General features: G+C 47.4%; 9 protein-coding genes and 1 non-coding gene across 10 annotated transcripts; 6 read left to right on the top strand and 4 right to left on the bottom strand.

Moving 5' to 3' along the window:
* Positions 1 to 162: 162 nt before the first annotated feature.
* Positions 163 to 2,227, top strand: GGS22DRAFT_165550 (SKIP/SNW domain-containing protein). Its single transcript, XM_047961701.1, has 3 exons — positions 163 to 869; positions 970 to 1,877; positions 1,931 to 2,227. Exons 1-3 carry the CDS (start codon positions 221 to 223, stop codon positions 2,102 to 2,104), a joined length of 1,731 nt encoding a protein of 576 aa, XP_047818240.1. The 5' UTR covers positions 163 to 220; the 3' UTR covers positions 2,105 to 2,227.
* A 1,117-nt stretch (positions 2,228 to 3,344) lies between these two features.
* GGS22DRAFT_165549 (glycoside hydrolase family 16 protein) lies at positions 3,345 to 5,663 on the top strand. Its single transcript, XM_047961700.1, has 4 exons — positions 3,345 to 4,197; positions 4,263 to 4,363; positions 4,415 to 5,084; positions 5,137 to 5,663. The coding sequence occupies exons 1-4, from the start codon at positions 3,873 to 3,875 to the stop codon at positions 5,232 to 5,234; spliced, it is 1,194 nt and encodes a 397-aa protein (XP_047818239.1). The 5' UTR covers positions 3,345 to 3,872; the 3' UTR covers positions 5,235 to 5,663.
* Positions 5,664 to 6,120: 457 nt separating this feature from the next.
* GGS22DRAFT_t79 lies at positions 6,121 to 6,211 on the bottom strand. Its single transcript has one exon. It is a non-coding gene; the product is annotated as a tRNA-Glu (tRNA).
* Positions 6,212 to 6,318: 107 nt separating this feature from the next.
* GGS22DRAFT_22884 (mitochondrial import inner membrane translocase, subunit Tim17/22) lies at positions 6,319 to 7,410 on the bottom strand. The gene is made up of 3 exons (XM_047966539.1): positions 7,226 to 7,410; positions 7,068 to 7,163; positions 6,319 to 7,003 (listed from the first exon to the last, which is right to left on the bottom strand). Exons 1-3 carry the CDS (start codon positions 7,304 to 7,306, stop codon positions 6,650 to 6,652), a joined length of 531 nt encoding a protein of 176 aa, XP_047818238.1. The 5' UTR covers positions 7,307 to 7,410; the 3' UTR covers positions 6,319 to 6,649.
* Positions 7,411 to 8,292: 882 nt separating this feature from the next.
* On the top strand, positions 8,293 to 8,595 carry GGS22DRAFT_189532 (uncharacterized protein; the record flags this gene model as incomplete). The annotated part of the gene is made up of 2 exons (XM_047964866.1): positions 8,293 to 8,419; positions 8,504 to 8,595. The coding sequence occupies 2 exons, from the start codon at positions 8,293 to 8,295 to the stop codon at positions 8,593 to 8,595; spliced, it is 219 nt and encodes a 72-aa protein (XP_047818237.1).
* Positions 8,596 to 9,248: 653 nt separating this feature from the next.
* Positions 9,249 to 10,871, top strand: GGS22DRAFT_165545 (nucleosome assembly protein). The gene is made up of 3 exons (XM_047961699.1): positions 9,249 to 9,473; positions 9,601 to 10,371; positions 10,423 to 10,871. The coding sequence occupies exons 1-3, from the start codon at positions 9,377 to 9,379 to the stop codon at positions 10,554 to 10,556; spliced, it is 1,002 nt and encodes a 333-aa protein (XP_047818236.1). The 5' UTR covers positions 9,249 to 9,376; the 3' UTR covers positions 10,557 to 10,871.
* Positions 10,872 to 11,602: 731 nt separating this feature from the next.
* GGS22DRAFT_22855 (glycoside hydrolase family 76 protein) lies at positions 11,603 to 13,706 on the top strand. The gene is made up of 3 exons (XM_047966538.1): positions 11,603 to 12,097; positions 12,149 to 12,253; positions 12,304 to 13,706. The coding sequence occupies exons 1-3, from the start codon at positions 12,013 to 12,015 to the stop codon at positions 13,494 to 13,496; spliced, it is 1,383 nt and encodes a 460-aa protein (XP_047818235.1). The 5' UTR covers positions 11,603 to 12,012; the 3' UTR covers positions 13,497 to 13,706.
* Positions 13,707 to 13,730: 24 nt separating this feature from the next.
* On the bottom strand, positions 13,731 to 15,016 carry GGS22DRAFT_165540 (uncharacterized protein). The gene has a single exon (XM_047961698.1). It carries the CDS (start codon positions 14,862 to 14,864, stop codon positions 13,995 to 13,997), a length of 870 nt encoding a protein of 289 aa, XP_047818234.1. The 5' UTR covers positions 14,865 to 15,016; the 3' UTR covers positions 13,731 to 13,994.
* Positions 15,017 to 15,162: 146 nt separating this feature from the next.
* Positions 15,163 to 16,015, top strand: GGS22DRAFT_22839 (LexA/Signal peptidase). Its single transcript, XM_047966537.1, has 2 exons — positions 15,163 to 15,675; positions 15,731 to 16,015. Exons 1-2 carry the CDS (start codon positions 15,355 to 15,357, stop codon positions 15,932 to 15,934), a joined length of 525 nt encoding a protein of 174 aa, XP_047818233.1. The 5' UTR covers positions 15,163 to 15,354; the 3' UTR covers positions 15,935 to 16,015.
* Positions 16,016 to 16,398: 383 nt separating this feature from the next.
* On the bottom strand, positions 16,399 to 18,740 carry GGS22DRAFT_22835 (vacuolar protein 8). The gene is made up of 7 exons (XM_047966536.1): positions 18,555 to 18,740; positions 18,409 to 18,494; positions 18,235 to 18,355; positions 18,001 to 18,114; positions 17,702 to 17,947; positions 16,894 to 17,643; positions 16,399 to 16,827 (listed from the first exon to the last, which is right to left on the bottom strand). The coding sequence occupies exons 1-7, from the start codon at positions 18,580 to 18,582 to the stop codon at positions 16,496 to 16,498; spliced, it is 1,677 nt and encodes a 558-aa protein (XP_047818232.1). The 5' UTR covers positions 18,583 to 18,740; the 3' UTR covers positions 16,399 to 16,495.
* Positions 18,741 to 20,657: the final 1,917 nt, after the last annotated feature.

The following is a 20,657-nucleotide window of genomic DNA, read 5'->3' as shown; positions in this document are numbered from 1 at the left end:
TTGTTAAGCCATATCACATGATATTTACATTGGGTTTACCTGCATTTAAAAACCGTGGCAAAGCGTCTTACCAGCCACAACCTTATTTGACAGTACCCACTTTAAAGTAACCCGCAAGATTTCAACTAGCAGCAACTGCTTTCAACAACGCGAATCTTAATCATTTCGTCTAATAATTTTTTAAACAGCGCGTCTCCGCAAAGCAACATCGGTCATCATCATGGCGACATCGCTTGCAGCTGCTTTACCGAAGCCGAAATATTCGGGAGAAGATGAAGATATCCCAGCGCACGCCCAGCAACGCGGTCCTCGAATTGTAGGAGCTGGTCAAATAGATGAATCACAAATTGTTCTACGAAGAACAGGTCCACCTCCATATGGCCAACGAACAGGATGGCGACCTCGAGGCCAAGAGGACTTTGGCGATGGCGGTGCTTTCCCAGAAATTCCCGTCGCGCAATATCCATTATCCATGGGTAAAGAACCGGGTACAAGCAATGCTCTAGCGATCCAAGTCGATGCCGCGGGTAAAGTCAAGTACGATGCTATCGCGAGACAAGGACATGGCGAGGGCAGGGTAGTTCATTCGTCATTTAAAGATCTGATTCCCCTCCGACAGCGTGCCGATGCGGGCGAAATCAATCTGGAGAGGCCTAGCGAGCAAGAGGTGGCAGAGACGAAAGATCGAACAGCGAAAGCTCTGGCTTCGCTCGTGAGCGGAGCCGTGGCAGCCCAGAAGCCGAAGAATGTTAACGTTGGTAATCGAAAAGACCCAACATTTGTACGTTACACACCGGCGAACCAGATGGGAGACAACTCGAAAAAACAGGATCGCATCATGAAGATTGTGGAGAGGCAAAAGGATCCCAGTACGTACTTTTCCCCTATTTACTTATTGTATCAGTATCCGGAAGATATGCCTCCACCATGACTATTCTATGCCTCAATTGCTGATTATGTGTACTACAGTGGAACCGCCGAAGTTCAAGCACAAGAAGATCCCACGAGGACCTCCTAGCCCGCCGCCTCCTGTGATGCACTCACCACCACGCAAGTTGACCGCCGAAGACCAAGAGATGTGGAAGATCCCGCCCCCAGTATCAAATTGGAAGAACCCGAAGGGTTTCACAGTTCCTCTAGACAAGCGACTAGCAGCAGACGGAAGAGGGTTACAAGATATTACGATCAACGACAAGTTTGCACAGTTCTCAGAAGCCCTCTTTATGGCGGATCGACATGCTCGTGAGGAAGTTAGGCAACGAGCTCTTATGCAGCAGAGGCTTGCAGAAAAAGAGAAGTCACAAAAAGAAGAAAATCTCCGCATGCTTGCGCAAAAGGCCCGGGAAGAGCGTGGTGGTGCTTCAAAGCGTCGCGATTCGAGATCATCGCGTGACTCTCGTTCGCGTTCGCGTAGCTACAGCTATTCGGAGTCTGGTTCGGATAGTGATGGTTCGGAAGTTCGCGAAAGGGAACGAGCGCGCCAAGAGAGGCGTCGAGAGGAAGAGCGCAAACTTCGCCAATCACGTATGGGTGCAGAAAGACGAATCCAGGTCATGGCACGGGAGCAGAACCGTGATATCTCAGAGAAGGTCGCCCTTGGCTTGGCAAAACCTACGACACAGGCCGAGTCCATGTATGACTCACGTCTATTTAACCAGACAAGCGGTTTCGACAGTGGTTTTAACGAAGATAACCCTTATGACAAACCCCTATTCGCAGCCCAAGATGCTATCAGCAGTATATATCGCCCCAGCCAGAATATGGATGAGTACGAGGACGAAGGAGCTGGAGATCGGGAGATGGCCAAGATCCAAAAGACTAGTCGGTTTGGCGAGGTCTTGGGTAAGGGCACTTTCAAGGGAGCAGGCGATGCTGAGGTCAGTACTACCGAACACTTACAATTGACTTTTACTAATTCTGGTTGAAATAGGCGCGGGAAGGACCGGTTCAGTTCGAGAAGGACACCGGCACTAATGATCCATTTCAGATGGATAAGTTTATGGCCGAAGTGGATCAAAGCTCTTCGTCAAAGAGAGGTTATGGGTTACAGGAAGGAGAGTCAAGGCAACCGAAACGTGCTCGAGTGGATGAGGACGACGATTGAATGACACAACCGTCTAGGTCCTTCTCGTTATGTTGACTTATGGGAATCTGTATATACAAACACCGGAAGGGTTTTTAATTACCCTTCGATGAAATAAGGAATTAATGAAGTCCTCGGGATGCTTAAATCCGCATAAGATGCACACCTACCTAAGGATTAGAATTATTCGGAGTTTCCACGGCAGTTCTTACAGTTATACCATCCATTGAATTTCTCTTCGTCTTATATTCATACTATATCGTCATCCGATGTATCCTACATAGCAGCGAAAATGGGTAGACTATTTCATCGTACTTATAACAAATCCCGGACCGGACCGTCAAGGCGTTAATAATTGCTAGACAAGAAGCGGCGATAAGACGCGAGGTCTGCGTCTCGAACGGAGGACGTTCCAGAACACGGGCTATTTCGTAGCGTGCCTTCCTATTGGCCCTTATTGATACCGTATCGATAGATTAGCCGCACGTCATGGGGGGGCTGTGCTTAATCGTAGCGCGGATCAGATCTTTGCGAAACACTTTTCAAGGGCCGGGACCCGCAATACGATGTACCTGCACTTATCCATGATGTATCCCGTCTTGAAATGATAAAACAGTTAGAAATATCTGTTTGTTCTCTCGATTTTTGATGCGCGTGCGTGCTAGAATATAGACTGGATATATATTTTAGGTTGATACTCGTCTTCCCTACATGGATCAATGTTTACAGCACTGAAGTACTACAGCGTAGATCCCTAAACCAGGGCTCCGGGTATTTGGGTATGACGACAACATGATCAACGATTTAAAAAAGCAAAAAGGTACCAAATGCCCATCCCTGTTGTACATCTTGTACATTAAAATAAAGGGCAAATGATGCGTCACTCAAGCTATCGTACCACCCGGCTCCAGGTTGCGTGTACGTGTGTACTATCCTATGTAGGGCGCCGGACTGAAAAATAGACCGGCATCATCGGCATGATTAGTTACTTGAATGGCCCGAACGTGGAACTTCCAACGCGTCAGCCTTCTCCAGTTCTTCTTGTTCAGGTTTTTTTTGGCGTTGCAAGATTTGATTATGGTGTTAAGGTTCTAAGTTGCTACGGTACCTGTATCGAAGCGCACTGTAAAATATTGCATGTATATTAGGTACAATACATTATAAGGTACCCCCGAGATGTGCTTTGAAGCTTCCCTTTTTATTGGAATCAGAGGGGCTTAGCTCGTATTGCCATTGCTCTTTCTACTTGATGGTTGCGTGACAACAAGGTGTTTACTGCCACTTAACGTTAGGATAGCATTGGACACACCAATGTTGATTCAGATCACTTCAAAGTACAGTACATATCCATTGTATCACCACACGTACCGAAGCTTTGGTCTCGTACATACTGTACCCAACTGACTTTGGGAATCCCGGAACTTTACACGCGCCACCTCAAGAATTCAAGTTGTTTCTTTAAACTTGTCTCCTGCCAACCTATTCCTTAAAACACATACCTCCAACGGTCAACACACAACAACATACACACCAAACCTACGGCTAGAAGCCTTACAATCGTTAAGCAGGTTCTTGAATAGTCGATGAGAGTACGTTCGTTCTGAAGAAAATACAACCTTTTCGACAGAACCGCTTCCCTAAATTGGATATCAATTCATTGGCGAGTTTGCGGCGCAGCTAGGCCGCTAGATATCACTCGCATTCGTTCGTTGTCAACGGTCGCCAAGCGATATTAGTTGGAGCTTCTTTACGAGCTTATCTTCCAAGTCTTTGCAGCTCCTATACAAATATGGGTTGGGAGAATTCCAACAACTACCAGCACAGGGCTGGTCCCGCTTCCTTTCAGGTCAGAGATACCGATGGTCCCGTCGAAATGGTATCTGGTCCACCACCATACTACTCGACAGAACGCCCACTACCGCCACGAGGAAACATGGCATCCCAACCAGCAGCACCCTGGTGGAATCCGAAGTCTTGGAGAAAGAGAACTTGGGCCATTGTTGTTGCAATTGTAGCTGTAATTATCGTTATCGTCATTGTCGTCCCGGTAGAGGTTACTAAGGCGAACCGATATCCGAATTACTCTTTCCTCAATTACAGCCTATCAGATACATGTACGTTGCTCAACTAACACCTATAGAAAATGGAAGCAACAATTTTACTAACCTTTACTTTTTAGACAACGGAACAACTTTCTTCGACAAATTCGATTATTTCGAAGGATACGACCCGGCCGAAGGTTTCGTTCACTACGTTCCGCAGGCGCGAGCTGCGCAATTGGTAGGTGCTCGATTGTTTCGTTCTTCGTCGCAACCCTAACCTCTTTATCAGAACCTCACATATGCAAGCACGGAATCGGCAATCTTGAAGGTTGATACCAGTGTCGGCAACACCTCTTCCCCAGATGCGTCTACTGGACGCTTCTCCGTACGGGTCCAATCTAAGACTCAGTATGACAATGGTCTATTTATCTTCGACGTGAAGCATACCCCCTTCGGGTGCGGAACATGGCCGGCCTTATGGCTCGTCGACCCTAACAATTGGCCGGCTAATGGAGAAATCGATGTGATGGAAGCTGTGAACAAGGCCACGGATGGAAATCAAATGACGTTGCATACGACGGATTCATGCGAAATGAAAGTCAAGCGCAAGATGACCGGTACTTCCATCGCAACCGATTGCTACAATGCCACCAACTCCAACGCTGGCTGCGGTGTTAAAACTGCCGTAGATACTTACGGTAGTGCCTACAACGACGCCAACGGTGGTATTATGGCCATGGAGTGGCGTAACGAAGGTATTCGAGTCTGGCAGTTCGGAAGGAACGGGATCCCAACCGACATCACGACCGGAAGTCCGGACCCGACCACCTGGGGCGAGGCCGCTGCCGACTTCCCAAACACGGATTGCGATATCGGTTCTCATTTCAAAAACCAGAGCATTATCGTCAACATCGATCTTTGTGGACAGTACGCCGGCAATGTGTACGCTACAAGTGGCTGTCAGTATTATCTTCTTACCTTTTTAGGGGATAAATTTCTAACTCTTTATAGGCCCCAGTAATTGCACTGACTACGTCGCTAATAATCCTACCGCCTTCACCAACGCGTACTGGGAATTTGGTGCGTTCCAGGTCTACAAGGCTTCCTAAGCGTTGGAGGTCTATATGACTTAATAATGATTGGTATCATTTGGAGTTGGTGGTTATTTCCGGTTTGTTTAGGTTACGGTACTATTACTGGCGGGCGGAGCGAGCGCTGCGAAGCTGACAAGACATGGATAGAGGCTTTACGTGGATTTTCTTAATCTCTTGAGATGTGAATAGGCAAGTATATGAGAGGTATGCTATACGATGGGTGGAAGGTCGGGAGGTTGGGGTTTATGAGGCGGTACTATGGGATATCCAGAGCCAGACTACTATTACAGTTATTCGGCTTGCGAGAAAAGCAAGTTAAGAAAAAACCTTTTACGTTTACTGCTTAATGTTCCTTCCTTTTGGTGCCGACCGATCTATTATCTCGAATAGCCCGTTAGGCGACCGCGGTGAGACGGCTTCCTAGGCCTAGGAATAGAGATACTGACTTCATGATCATGCTTTCGCACCTCCTGTTGTTGCTCAGGCTTTATATTTCTATTGATGTATGTGCTTATACGACTTGTTAGGAGTAATCTCTCTACAGTTGAGTTATGTATGGGCGACGGCCATCACCCCCTTATATGCGCAATAGTACTAAACAAGCAACCGCGATCTATAATCTCCATATAACTTGTAGTAACACTGATAACTTAGTCTAAAGCCATCCATCATCATAAAATTTATTCAGATTGACCTCACTAACCAGAGTCAACCACAATATATCATGGAGCTCATACACACCTAAATATGTCAGAGTACGAAGTATCTACACTCTTAATCCACTTTTCTCTCGATCTAGTTTTCCCGACCCATATCAATTTTTCGGGTCTCCTAGCCCTTATCGGTCCTTCAATGTTGGTAGAAATTGAATAACCAATAATAGGGAAAAAGACAAAAAGAACTCCGAATCGGGGAATCGAACCCCGGGCTTGACGGTTCCACTGATTTCTCATTATGAGAGCGTCAAATGTTAGCCACTACACCAATTCGGACTGATAATTCTAAGTGGAAATCGTGTTTCCGTGAAATTCCATGAATTATTTATCTCGTAACAACCATAATATAGACAACCCACATAGGCGGCAAACATGTTTTTCATCCCCACTTCACCATTAGTCATAATAGACATAGAATAGGACTACTAGGTATACAAGCAGTTAAGCGTTTACATTACTCTATCATGGATGAATTTTAGCTCATCTTCCAGTAGTGACATTTGTTAGCTGTCCCATGATGTCCATCTTCTATGAACCTCAAGATCCTAAGTGGAGAATATGACCCCCTTCAATAGATCCGCGCAACCATAACGCCGTCATGCTATGCAATCCGTGACCCAACGCCGTTTTGGAGTCTTTAGTTGCCAAAAGAACCATGTTCATAATCATACACCCGTGTTCTTCTCCCTAGTATTCAGTCCCCTGTATTTCTTTCTACTCGTCGTCCTTTGGCTGTCGCAACCAGACATCTATCGCCGCACTAAATGCCGCGAATGCTGCACATCCTCCCGCAACTGCAGTCGGGCCACCACTTCTGGCTAGAATTCCACCCGTTAAGCACCCAGCTGCGGTGCCGTTAACCAGATCGTTCTTAGCACGGTATCCCTCAATGCCGCACTCGATACCGGCAAACATCAGGCCAACGAGACCGAAGTTCTTGGCTGTGCTGTATGACCGTGTTCCCATATCTTTAAAGCCAACCTTCAGCTGCTGGCGTAATGGGAGGGAGGATACTGGAGTTGCCGAGCCCGGTGCGCCGGGGGTGTGGAAGGGTGTATCGTAGGACATCTATGACGAGTTGTTAGAGATGTAATCTTGCGGGGTTGGATGGGATATGTGAGAATGCACATACAGATGCCATGAACATTCCAAAGAGACCGCCCATACCAAACCCCATTACGCCTGAGACTGCGGCTTTGCCAAAACAGGACTCCATCATCGCATTTAACTAGTCCATACACATTAGTACATCTTGGACCGGACGAAGTCGCCGAAAGAGGGGAAGCAAACCCTTTTGATGTTGGGATCGTTCGGATCATATTGGCCTTGCGCCGCAGGGGCCCCGGCTCCAGCTCCAGGTATGCCGTTCATCTTGTAGTATATGATATTTGAATGGGTAGATGGAGGGATAGTTGGTGTCGAGAAGCGACTGTGCGATCATATGCGACATACCAATGTTGCACTAGGAATTGCACATGCGATAACGATTGAAGATAATTATTTTTTTGCCAAATGCGACCGCCCGCTACAAAATGGGGTATTCCCGGGTGGATACCGGTATCTAGGTTTACCCCCACTTGATTGGGTTTACTGGGACCTGCATCGACCCACCCTACCCGCATGCCGTCACAGACCGGCTCAGTGTCGTACTGATAGGTACAAGGGATTTATAATTTAGGAGATCGCTATATCCTTGATAGTAACAAGTTGATATTGACGATGCTGCCAGTATCTAAACTTCAAGCCTCAGTCGTTTGTGGTCTACCAGGTACCCACTCAGGATTTGAGACGCCTGAATCCGCGATCGAATCAGTCCGATTTCATTTCTCATTTGTAAAAATGACTCGTCAACTTGGTGATACCCTCGCTTGCCGGACTGCATGTACTCTGTAGTCACCCGTCCGACAAGATGCCAATCATTCAAATCCACATATACAGACATCCCAGTCATTCTTGACGTTGTTCTTTACGTTACGACCCCTCACGGTAAACACTGGTCCTTTCCGTGGACCAGTGTAGCTATGGGTTTCACGTCATTTGCAAACGAATATATTAATCCTGATAGCACGAATCGGAAAGCAGCTGTCGGTCGACAAATCCCCAAGAACTTGTCAGGTTTGGTAGAAACTTCTGTTGGACTTCAAAAGGCAGCCTTATCCTCGAGGTAGCATAAAAGCTCTCCCTGTCCGCAGACGCTGGCTCTTCTTGACCACTGAATAATTCATCGCCTGTTCTTCTGTAAATCTAATATTACACTTCTCGCACATCAACATCTTTGACCGAAAACTTACTGGGCCTGTTTTTCGAATCATCACCTTTGCTCATTATTTACACCAATATTCACCACTTACATCAAAATGGGCAACGTGCTTACCACGGCCGCTGGGGTTGCCGTCACTATGGCACTTGGTAACCCACTCGGTGCAGCTATAGCAGCTCCAATCCTTGCACTTTTTGGGTTTCGTGATACAGGAATCGGTGCTGGTACGGATTCCTTCTTTTTTTCTTTTTGTCTTGACATGTCCATGTTAATAATATCAATCGCTAACCTATATGGTTTCCGCATAGGTTCTATGGCCGCGTTTTTGCAGAGCGCTATAGGGAATGTTGCTGCCGGAGGTATTTTCGCTGCTCTGCAAGCAGCCGGAATGGCTAGATAGCCCCGGAGCGGATATTGACTATGAATGGAGATGACAGGCTTTGACTTGTCAAACTGGCATTGACCAACTTCATAGTATTCATTCACCCATCCGGGGGCTGTTGGCGATATTAAACCAAGAATAATATGCATACTTGGAATGTTTGGGTTGGGCATGTTAGTATGAGTTTCGAGATGTAAGATACTGGTACATCGATATATGTATGTCGCTTGAGATAACTGGAAGTGTGTACTTAGCTAGCGCACTAGGCATCTGAGACATGCATTATAATGAGTAGATGAACCATACACCCTAAGACTTCAGATACGATAGAGACTTGAGGTAGGTAGTCAGATAGAATCAGAATTAGGAAAACAAAATGCCTTTTTCCAGTAGCCATCGGCAACTACCAATACAGTATACAATGTTCATTTTATTTTGCAAGTACTAGGTACTGTGTAGTAAATTCTCAAGTTTAATAGGAAGTAATATAGAATGATTGAACTAGTACCTAATCTGATGGAGGGGTACGGATTCAGACCCTTGCCAAGCCACTGCGCGGGGAGGACCCAAGCAATGATGGCGTTAATTTACCAGGGGTGTTTGCCTTGTGCTAGCCCTGTTAACCAATGACGGATGTTGATCGATTAACGAGAATTTTTTTCATCTAAACACAAGTATTTTCTGAAAAATTAATAGTGTGGCAGAATCCAAGCTGTTCTGAACAATTTTCCCATTTCTTCAACAATAATCACACATCGTTGTACCAGTCTTTATCCCCAGAACATCGTCAAATTTGATCATGACAGCCATGGCGGACGAAGTTGACGTAGCTATCGCTACCTACGAGGAGCTGATGGACCTTGAGAAGGAGTTTGATGACGTCGAGACTGAAATTAGTAAGTGCTTGCCCAACCACAAGGCTCGGCAATTTTGAAGTACACCTCGAGGCGCCAATTCATGCCATATAACGATGTCTAAACTCGTGCGCAAAGAAAAGAAAATGAATACTAACACTTCCCTTAGTTCGTCAACAAGTTGCCATGAACAAGACCCTCTATGAGAAGAGAGCAGCCCTCATCGCTAAGATCCCCAACTTCTGGGCTTTAGTCTTTGAGCAGGCACCCCCAGATCTAGACCAATATATCCAGCCTAGTGACTCTGCTGTTCTCCTGTCCTCGTTGACTTCTGTCTCCGTTTCTCATTTCGAGATTGAAAATGGCGGCAAGGGCGACCCCCGCAGCGTTTCCATCAAATTCGAATTTTCGGAGAATGACTGGTTCGAAGACAAGGTTCTCGAGAAGAAGTTCTGGTACCGTGTCTCCAAGGACGGCGAGGAAGGCCTAGTCAGTGAGCCTGTCCCCATCAAGTGGAAGTCAGCGGAGAAGGACCTCACCCAGGGAATGTTGGACTTGGTTTTGAAGGTCTGGGAAAACGACAAGAAGAACCCCCCTGCAGACAGCACGAAGATTAAGAAGGAGAAGAACTATACCCCCGATGAGAAGGCATTGAAGGAGAAGATCGAGGCTACTGGATTAGGAGCTGTTTCTTTCTTCGGGTGGTTCGGATTCAGAGGTTTAAATATCTCTGCCGAGGAGAGCCGCCTTGCCATCGAGGAAGACAAGAAGCGACGAGCTGAGAGAGCTGCAGGCAAGATCCCAGACCTCGAGGCGGTAGAAGATGATGAGGATGAAGATGAGGATGAGGACCCCTTAGCCCTTGAGATTTTCCCCGATGGAGAAGAAGTCGCCCTCACTACCAGCGATGACCTCTGGCCTAACGCTATCAAATACTTCAGTAGGTTGACCCACATACGTGAGAGTTCGACTATCACTAACTTGCTCATAGGTCAAGCTCAAGAGGTTGATGTTAGCGACGTAGACTTTGAGGATGAGGATGAAGAGATGGGCGATGATGACGACGAGGAAGAGAAACCCAAAGCTAATGGTGCCCAACCCCCATCTAAAAAGCGGAAGGCCTAAACGTGCTAAAGATAAAAATGAAGGTCGCTAATTTCACTATGTTGCAGCTCGTACAAAATAATTGATCGCTAGATTCGATAGGCCATGGCGGAAGATGATGGATGATATTGGGAAAATGGGAAAATGGGGGGGAAGGGGTACATGAGGTTGTATACCGCATGCGTTTGTGTTTCGATACCAATTGCAAGATATTTCTATAGACTATTGAGAAGTACACAAGAAAGGCCTTAGTTATAGATGCGTTTGGGTGAACTCGATTGGCGATCCAATTCGAGCCCCTGAATATACCGTGCTTTTTTCTCTTTTTACCCGCTACATTCGATGTTTAGCTTCCAGTCATAGAGCGACCCGATGTTTTTATTCATGTGATAGACGCTTGGAGAATTGTGTGAGAGCTGTCCTTTCTAATTTTGAATGCTGACCAAAAAGTAGGAAGCTGCAAGCGGTTGGTTGTGACTCCGAAGGTAGCAGCGTTGAAGACCCTGCAGGTAGACCCCAGCGACTGTTACTGTATGGAACTTCCCCACAACTTCCTTCATCTACTCCAATTTCCAACTTCTTCTCTTTCAACCTTTTCTCTACGTCCAAATCTATCTTCAAATATTGAATATTTAGAGGAAATGAAGTTGATTTAAGTCCATCGTTCAATTAAGAAGCTAAATGATCTACAATCCAGAATGATTTGCTTTGCCAAGAGACTATTATTGCTTCGCTACTGAGATGAGAGATCTACAACCCCGGACCTCTCTCTTTTGAGACGAGGGATCCGCTCAGATCGAACTCGAGCGGTTTCAGCATGCCGATTCAACAAGCATAGCCTCACGGCCTGGGACGGAGCTTCACCCGCAGCTGTCGATTAGGTAGGGATTTTACCATGACAGCCTTGCTCAATTGTATGTCATTGACCTGGATACTGTTGCATCGTTTGACAGTTGTGGTAGTTTAAGCGGTTCATGAAGCTGCTTTAAGATGGGTACTAAGCCAACCCTACGAACATGGGTTCTGCCACCCTGCTGGAACGGTTTGTAGTTGAAGGAGTCTGTGTCCTTTGACACTTTTCAACTTCACTTCTCTTCATTATTGCCTTTGGACTGGAGTTCCTCTCTTTTCGTTTCGTTTCGCCGGGCGACCTTTCATTCAGACTTCATTCTCTTCGTCTCTATCCTTTCTATTCGCTCCAGGTCGAGTTTTAATTATTTTCTTCAACTTCGCCCTAGTGGCTTATTTCCCTTCGAATCTTTTGAGCGACTGTTAAGAGGCTTAAGCCATCGAGAACGCCGGTGATAATTTAATTATCAACTTCCGAAATCGTAGCCGAGACATTTCGTTTATTCAGTTTGCAGGACATGAGGATATCTTGAGCAAATCCGACCTCCTTCCCGGTTCGAAGGCCAAGCCTTTCGTGGGCGAAGTCCCATTGCATTCATTTCCTCAACTATATCACATTCCTTTCATAATGAGATTATCAGTTCATGCAGCAGGCCTCGTGAGCCTGCTGGCAGGTCTCACGAGCGCCATACAAATGGACCTTAGTAGTGAAGGTAGGAATCGGCCAATAACAGCATAGAAACAGCATGGCTAATCAAATATAGACTCTGTCAAGCAGGCAGCAAGCACAGTTGCTTTTGGTCTGCTGAAGTATTATACTGGAAACAACACAGGCGACACTCCGGGAAACTTGCCTGACCCGTATTTCTGTACGTGACCCTATCCACTCTAACATAGCCGTCGCTCATGCTAGTATCAGGGTGGGAAGCGGGAGCTATGTTCGGAACGTTGATCGACTATTGGTTTTATACCGGCGATTCGACATATAACGCCGTGACGATGCAGGCAATGCAACATCAAGCAGGCGAAGATAGCGATTACATGCCGCAGAACCAGACAAGGACACTAGGTAATGATGATCAAGGATTTTGGGCCATGGCGGCTATGTCTGCTGCCGAGAACAATTTCCCAAATCCACCTGCGGGTCAGCCTCAATGGCTAGCATTAGCCCAAGCCGTATTCAACGAATATGTGACGCGATGGGACCCTCAAACTTGCAACGGTGGATTGCGATGGCAAATATTTACGTTCAACAATGGATACAACTACAAGAACTCAATCTCTAACGGTTGCTTTTTCAACATCGCTTCTCGGCTCGCGAGATATACAGGGAACCAAACATATGCTGATTGGGCGGAGAAGGTCTGGGATTGGATGAGTGAGGTTCAATTTATCGACTCCGATTTCAATGTTTACGATGGAGCTGGCGTAGAACAAAATTGCGCCGAAATCAATAAGGCTCAGTGGACTTACAATACCGGCATATTCCTTCAAGGTACGGCTATGATGTACAACTACACTGATGGCAATAGCACTTGGAAAGCACGATTGGATGGTATGATGAACAGGACGATTGATTTCTTCTTCGACGATGGAATCGTAGTCGAGCGACCTTGCGAATCTTTCAACTCCTGCGACTTCGATCAACAAAGTTTCAAAGGGTACTTAATGCGCTGGATGGCTTCAGCATCGCAGATGGCGCCGTTCACTTTCGATACGCTCATGCCATTAGTTCAGTCATCCGCCACCGCGGCGGCACAACAGTGCTCAGGCTCACCACCGGCTACCGCATATAAGGGCCCGGCCGGCACGGCGTGCGGTTTCAAATGGACGTCTAAGGCAGACTTTGATGGGCTTGCCGGTGTTGGGGAACAAATGAGTGCATTATCTGCCATACAGTATACGCTGGTGAAGAAGCAAGCGGTTAAAGCCCCTGTAACTGCTGACACTGGTGGAACTTCTGTCGGCAACGTCAATGCTGGTCGACCAATGGAGGAATATATGCCAAGTATACCGCAAATCACGATAGGCGAGAAGGTAGCGGCCGGTTTCCTGACAACTGCGATTGCATTTAGCGTCGCGGGCGCATCTTTCTTCATAATGAAAGAGTAGAAAATTGGCATCGCTAACGACGAAATGAGGGAACCCCAGAAGACACCGGCTAGAGCGCTAGGAATTCCAGATATAAGGGTGTGCTGGAAATATGCCTGGCACTGGGAGGGGTATCGTACCAGTGGCGTTCCAGGCGAATATTTGACGAACATATTCAGATGCTTTGAAAGCAATTTTTTAATCACGAATAAAATATATGTATAAACCAATATTATGATCAAACATCTAATGCATGGTATTGATATATATAAAGCGCATGAAATAGTTGACTTCTTACGTTACGTGCTCCTATTCGACTTGTATGTTGTTTCCTAATTCTAAGTCTAGACGGTTGCTTAACTGTAGGACGGCTTCTAGATGCAAGTATATACACCGTCAAGGCTTTCTATACACCCAATGCTGCCAGCCCACAAAACGGAGCTGCCCCCATCTTCAACTATATCATCGCCGACGCAGTTTGCGAATTATTCTAGTAGTCCCAACAACCAAACGGACTCCTCAATCCTCCACTAACTCCTCCTCCTCCACCGGCTGCTTCTTCCTCTTCCTCTTCTTCTCACTCGGCCCCGCGAAGAACAACTTAGCCACACCCCCCAGCGACCCATCCATCTTCCTGGTCTCCTTCGCCCCATCAACCTGCTCCACGTTCTCCCGTATCGTATCCAGAACCGCCATCGCCTCCTCCTTCGTCGCGGCTCGGCCCCCCCGCTTCTTCGCGAGGATGACCTCGACAGACAACCCTTTCGACAGAAACCCTCGCATCTTCTTCAGCTTGTGCGAGAGGTCGTGCGGCGTTATGCTCCAGCTTAACTCCAGCTCCTTCGTGTCCAGCGCTCGCCGGCGCGCTGCGGCTTCGATTTCTGCGGCGGCGGCGGCTGCGGCGGCGTTGTCGACGATCCGGCATACGGCTGCGGGGATGGTGATGGGGTTTTCTTCTTCGAAGTCCGCGGATTCGGAGTCGCTTGGTTCGCGTTCGGGTGGCGGCGCGACCATTACTAGGGTGTGCGTTTTGGGGTCCAGCGTCGCGAGAACGCGGTTTAGTAGCTTGGGCTCGGAGAGCACGCCGTCTTCGGCGATGCGCACCCACCGGTAGGGGATGTTGCTGTTGGTGAGACGCTGGCCGAAGCTTAGGATGCGCTGGAGGGCGGGGGTGGTGCTGAGGGGTCGGGTTTGCGATGGATTTGGTGGGGGGTGGGTTTGCCGGCGGGGGGAGAGGAGGGTGTAAGAGGATAGGAGCCGTGGTGGGAGGAGGTAGGTGGCTGTTGTTTGTCGGCTTGGTGAGGACGTCGTGGTGGATAGGTCTGAGACGAGGACTCTGTGGAGGGCTCGTGCTGGGGAGGATTGGAGGAGACAGCGGGGATGCGCCATCTTGGGTGGTGCGGTCTTGTTCCTTTTTTTCGTTCGAATTCTCGAAGAGGTAGTCGTAGCTAGAGTACTACGGGAATTCTATGTAAGGGAACCTCAGCCAATGGTGGTATTGAGGCTGAAAGTGACGTTGTTGAAGATTCGCTATTTTGCAATTGAGTTTTAAGGTTCCATGGTTATACGATTTAAGCGTAGAGTTTAAGCTGGAGCAGCCAATCAGGGCTTGCTACGCTAATCGGGTAGCTTAGTGCCAAGACTTAGCTTTAGTTCGTTCGTCTATTACATCAAATCGACTTGACAAGTTTGTACTCAACCATTCGGATATTTATAGATGTTAAGGTATTCATACATAGACTGGACTATTTCACTTACTTGACTAAGGAAGATGCCATGAGTCCTCCGGATTAGAAACTACTCAACCCAGTTCATAAGGACATTCATTGCCCCTCACCAAAAGCCCACCACCACCAACCCGCTCACTCAACCCGCCGCAATGTCGTCCTCTATAGGCCACCCCCTGAGGGTTCTCCTCTACACGATCAAGACCATGGCACTAGGCCACGTCATCGTGACCTACGGGTACAGCGCAGGGTACGGGTGGGGACCGTCCATGCTTCCGACCTTCCAGACGCGGAACGAGTGGTTCATCACGGACCGGTCATACCGTCGGGGCCGGGGCGTGCGCGTGGGCGACTGCGTCGTCTACTCCATCCCCGTCGATCCAGGCGAGCAGGGCGTCAAGCGCGTCATGGGCATGCCGGGCGACTACGTCCTGCTCAACGCGCCGGGCGTCGGGAACGGGAACATGATACAGGTAATGCTTTATACTGCACCGGCGGAGAAATGTATAAGACTAACAGATTGTCTAGATCCCTAAAGGTCACTGCTACCTAACCGGAGACAACCTCCCCTGGTCTCGAGACAGCCGCGACTTTGGCCCCCTGCCTATGGGTCTGATCAAGGGCAAGGTGATCTCTAAGATGGTCGTGGATAGCTGGTGGCCGTTTGACTGGTTCTCGAGAGTAGAAAATGGTCTTCACCCTGTCTCGGCCGACGATTCGCCAAAACCGTGACATACCCCCCTTTCTCTTATGGGTCAAGTCAAGCTACCTATCTTAAAGCCGATCATCTGTTATATATATTTTTGTAATATATCACGACTGCATGGCATGGAAGGAGTTCAAGGAGTGATGATTTATGGGATATCATTTTTAGGCGAGGAGGTGCAATCTAATTACAAGAATTTAACAGTCCCACACAAGACACTCGCATGAGTATCCGTGACTTGGTGGGAGTGACGAACCGAATGGCCATCTTTCCGAACGGCAGAGCCGTAGTAGTACAAATGAGATCGGGTGTCTGCCTTTCCGCGAGGGTAGGTTCGGAGCGAAGTCACAATACACCCCATCTGCAAATCGAGCCGCCCAATGAGGATATGCATTCCCTATAGAATATCAAAGCAGCCTAAAACGTCGATAAAAACACAGATGCCTGCTTATATAAAATACGCCTTGAACACCGGAACCAACCACGTCCGCGTGAATGCCAGCCGGGGACAAGACAAGGAGCCCGGCAAAATTTGATGATAGGGAACAGTGAGAGAATGGTAATGTCCGTCAGTAGACATCGTCACTTCATCCCTCTATATGCGCCTTTGACATACTCTGACCGAGCAGCTCCAGGCAACGTTGCGCAAGATTAATAACCTCGCCCTCGTCATCTTCGTCAAATTCATTATCCGACTCAACCTGTCGGTTTGCAATCTGCTTAATCATCTCCACAATCGAATCAGACTTCCCAATATGTGAAATCAAGGTCTTATCCTCGGATTCCAGCAGTTGCAAAAGTGTCCAAATGGCGATGTGTTGAAAGGTTGCGTCACCGCTAGCCAAGAACCTGCTGAGGTAACCGTGAATACCGCCATTCGGCTCCGTCCAGTCCTGGATGAAGATAGAATAATCGCCGACTGCTAAAGAAGTTAGCCAACTATTAGAGACTTCAGAGAAAACGATAGAATTTAAATAGCGCTTACCTTTTGACGATAAGTTGCCGAGAGCTGCAGCGCTGTTGCCTTGAACCTCGATACTTGGCGAGTGCGTTAGGGGAATTAGGACATCAAACACGCCAAGATTCAACAAGTGCGTTTTGAGATCGTCGGACAGAGCAAGAACTGCAATTGCGGCTGTCATTTCCGACTGGACAGTGACCGGAACATCTAAGACAAGTTGCTTGCATTTTTGTACCGCACCAGCCTCGAGTACTAAAGCCTTGTTCCTATCAGAGCTAGCAGCGAGGTTGCGGAGAGTCGATATCGCATGACACTGGATTTCCTCATTGTCTGTGGAGCCTAAGAGATCGACCAAGGGCTTCAAAAATCCGGCTTCGATAATCGGAGATTCGTTCAAGGGGTGGATGGATATGTTACGTATGCATGCGACGGCAGAGAGGATTAACGGAAGGTAGGATGATTGAAGTAGGCGCAATAACGGATTAAGGCCCTGTGCTCGAACGATATCTAGCTGGTATTTCTCATCCGAGGCCAGATTTCGAAGCGCTAGTGCCGCCTGGCATTGCACTTTAGGAGAGGACGAGTCCATCAAGTTTACCAACGACTGGACCAATTTGGTCTCGGACGCAGCTAATTTCCGACGGTTGTTAGAATCAACGGCAATGTTGCTGAGTGCTGTCGTGCAATAATATTGGACATCGACATCGGTAGAGGACAAGAGCTGGACTAGTACGGGGATGGCGCCTGCATTGACAAGCTGCTGTCGGTTTTCGTCTGCATGGCACTGTTAGAATATGTACATCAACACCGCCGCGGGAAGCTAAGAGCATACCTGAATGTGTCATGTTGAGGAGTGCACCAGTCGCGTTTCGTTGAACCCTCATATCTCTCGATTTAGCCAATCGGGTGAGTGGCCCTAATGCCCCTGATCGTGCGATCTTGGCCTTGTTCTCCTCGTGAGTTGCCAAGTTGGTGATGCATCCTACGGCGTTGCACTGGACTTCGACGTTGGGCGAAAGCATTTGACGTATGAGCGGTGTTAGACCGCCAAGCTGGACGATCAAGACCTTGTTTTCGGCTAGATGATTTGGTAAGGCAACAGCTAGATAGAACCGTAGGAGCTACACTTACTATTAACGGCCAAGTTTCCAAGCGCCGCGCTGGCTGCTCTCTGAACTTCAATATCGGGGCTTTGGAGGAGGAAGAGGATAGGCTCCAACGTATCGCGGTCAACCTCGCGAACATCTGGTAAATAGTCAGCCTCGGGTCCCAACCTCAAGAGATACTGTTGCCCGAAAATGTGCTCGCTTAGTCAAGCCCATAATCTAATGTATCTCTTGCTCATATCTCGAGAGTACCACATACCTCGCTCTGTGATCTCGGCGAATGTTAGACTAGCACTCCTTTGAAGATCGATGTTGTCGGAGAAGACGAGGGTGCTGAGGGCTCGGAGAGGCTCGCCGGAGAAGAAATCGGTCTCGCCGCGCTAGAAGACGATTAGCGTGAAGCATTTCAAGGATCGGTAGAAGATAAACACACGTTCTCGAGATATTGAAGTAGATCAGCGACAGCTTCTCTTTCGCTATCGGCCAATGCTGGCTCGTAAAGACCTTCGCGAGATTTGCCTACGTCGATTATTTAGCATTTGCGGAGCTCTAGTTGATATAGGAAGGATTCGACGTTACCTCCGCAGCATGACTGGCAGGCCCCCATTGCTATGGGTAAAGCGAATAACCACGGTCGATGATGAAATTTGATTACTGGCGATGAAGCGAAGGAAAAATGATGGATAGATGTATCCTAATAACGTTGACTTCAATTTATTCGTAAAGATCGACTCGGTCTGGTGGGCGGGATGCAGTCAATAAACTGAGATTAGGCCCAAATGATAAGCCTGCCGCCGCGAGGATGGGTGGTCCTATGATGTATCCTCGTGAGAGGCTAGGGTAGGCGGGTTATCTCGTGCAGGTCGACGACGCGGCGATAATTCTGCCGAATTATATGCATCGATGCATTGACGAAACGGAACGATGGAAATGGGAGAGGTCGATCTTGACCGGTGTATGTTGTTATTGTTGGAGAAGAGGAGTGGATGTTATCGAACCTTCGACGTTGATGTTTTTGGGGACTTGTTTACGATTTGCAAAATTGTAAATGTGAGTTGCACCAGCTCAAAAAGATTGTTGCGTAAGGTAAGTAGAGGTTTTGACCAGTTCCGACATTGGATGATCCTTCCCCCAGTCACAAGTATGTATACCTCGAACCTTCCTAACCTTTAAGACGATAGTAATTGTAATAGCAATTGCTGCGCTATTGCCGCTTCTGCTGCAGTAGCCTAGGGGTGGTTATGGGTAGTGCTGTGTGGTTGCGTACAGAGAAGGAATAGTGCAGGTCTGCAGGCGGTGCAGGTAGGTGGGTTCTAAGAGGGTGACCAATCCTTTCTCACCTTTTTTCTCTCTTTGCTCTCGTGGAGCTGGTCCCGGAAGGTTTCGGTGGGAGAGGCTAGCCTGAGCTTCGGCTTGTGGATACCACCCCCTGTTCATCTATCAGTAAATAAATCAGATGCAATGCGCTTATCTAAACATTCAATTGCCAGGCAAGTATTTCCAAGTTCTTATTATACGAGAGCATTACCTAGTACTAGGTGTCAGTTATATTATAAACATACTAGGTAAGTATATAACATATTTACAGTTAATGATAATATAATAGGAAGTGATCCGCATGTGAAGTTATGCATGCACCAAGTTACAATAACTTAGACCAGTATTGACGATGGATGGAATGGCGGTAGGTACATGTATATACCCCCAATAAATGTAAGCAGCTTAAAGACGAGGTTGGAGCTTTACTTGTAATCACTACGAGACAGGAGCGAATTGACGTACTTAGCACCCGCTACCCATGAATCAACAGGACCCCGATTGTCATCCTACTTGCCTTTTCAGGACAGCTCTTGCGTATTGCGGCAGCCACACGCAGAGCTAGGTAGTCCACCATGACGGGGGCTTGTCACTGCCAAAGCAGAGCTGTTGATTCGATTAGGCATTTAGTTTGGCTTGTGAAAAACGAACATCATCGAAGATATGATGTACTCAACCGTTCATCTATATATCTATCATGCAGCCTCCCGTCTGAAATGAGCCGAAGCCAAGAAATGTTTGTTATCATACTGCAGAAATTCTTCGGATTGAAGCTATTCACAATTATAGACAACCAATCGTTTTCTTGCCTCCGCTAAAGTGTGGAAGACTTCCACTAATTACCAACATTATCTTCTTAAGAAATGAGTCATGAGACCTTATGTTCTTAGGTACAGAAAGGTTAGGATAATTAAACATCAGCATCCCCGTCTTGGCCTCGATGGTTAAGATCTGATTTATTAGCCCAAGACCTCCAACTATTTTATACAATACGATGATGTACACCCTTTCTGACATTTGCATATATCACTCCATGACGCTAACCTCGCCTTCGATGCTAACTACCTAACTACCTCCTAGCATATACTACACACCAACAATAAACTTAGAGGGCGGATAAGAATGAGACATGTTTTATCCTCGCGTGACTAGTAGTTTGGTTGTTCAGGTTAAATTTGAAGAGGGATGTTTGTTTTTGCCCCGTTCCCGCCTTGGTGGTCGATTGACGGGCTTCCTAGGTAGACTTTAATTAAGAAACAGAAGCAAAGTCCGACTTTTCAGACGACAATCTTGTGTCTCCTTGGTGCTACATCACTCTCTCAATACGATATGATAGATCATTTGATTGTTCATTGCTTTCTTGCG

The sequence above is a fragment of the Annulohypoxylon maeteangense genome (genome assembly GCF_022496945.1).
Source record: "Annulohypoxylon maeteangense strain CBS 123835 unplaced genomic scaffold GGS22scaffold_10, whole genome shotgun sequence".
NCBI lineage: Eukaryota > Fungi > Ascomycota > Sordariomycetes > Xylariales > Hypoxylaceae > Annulohypoxylon > Annulohypoxylon maeteangense.
This window is presented reverse-complemented; position numbering and strand designations above follow the sequence as displayed.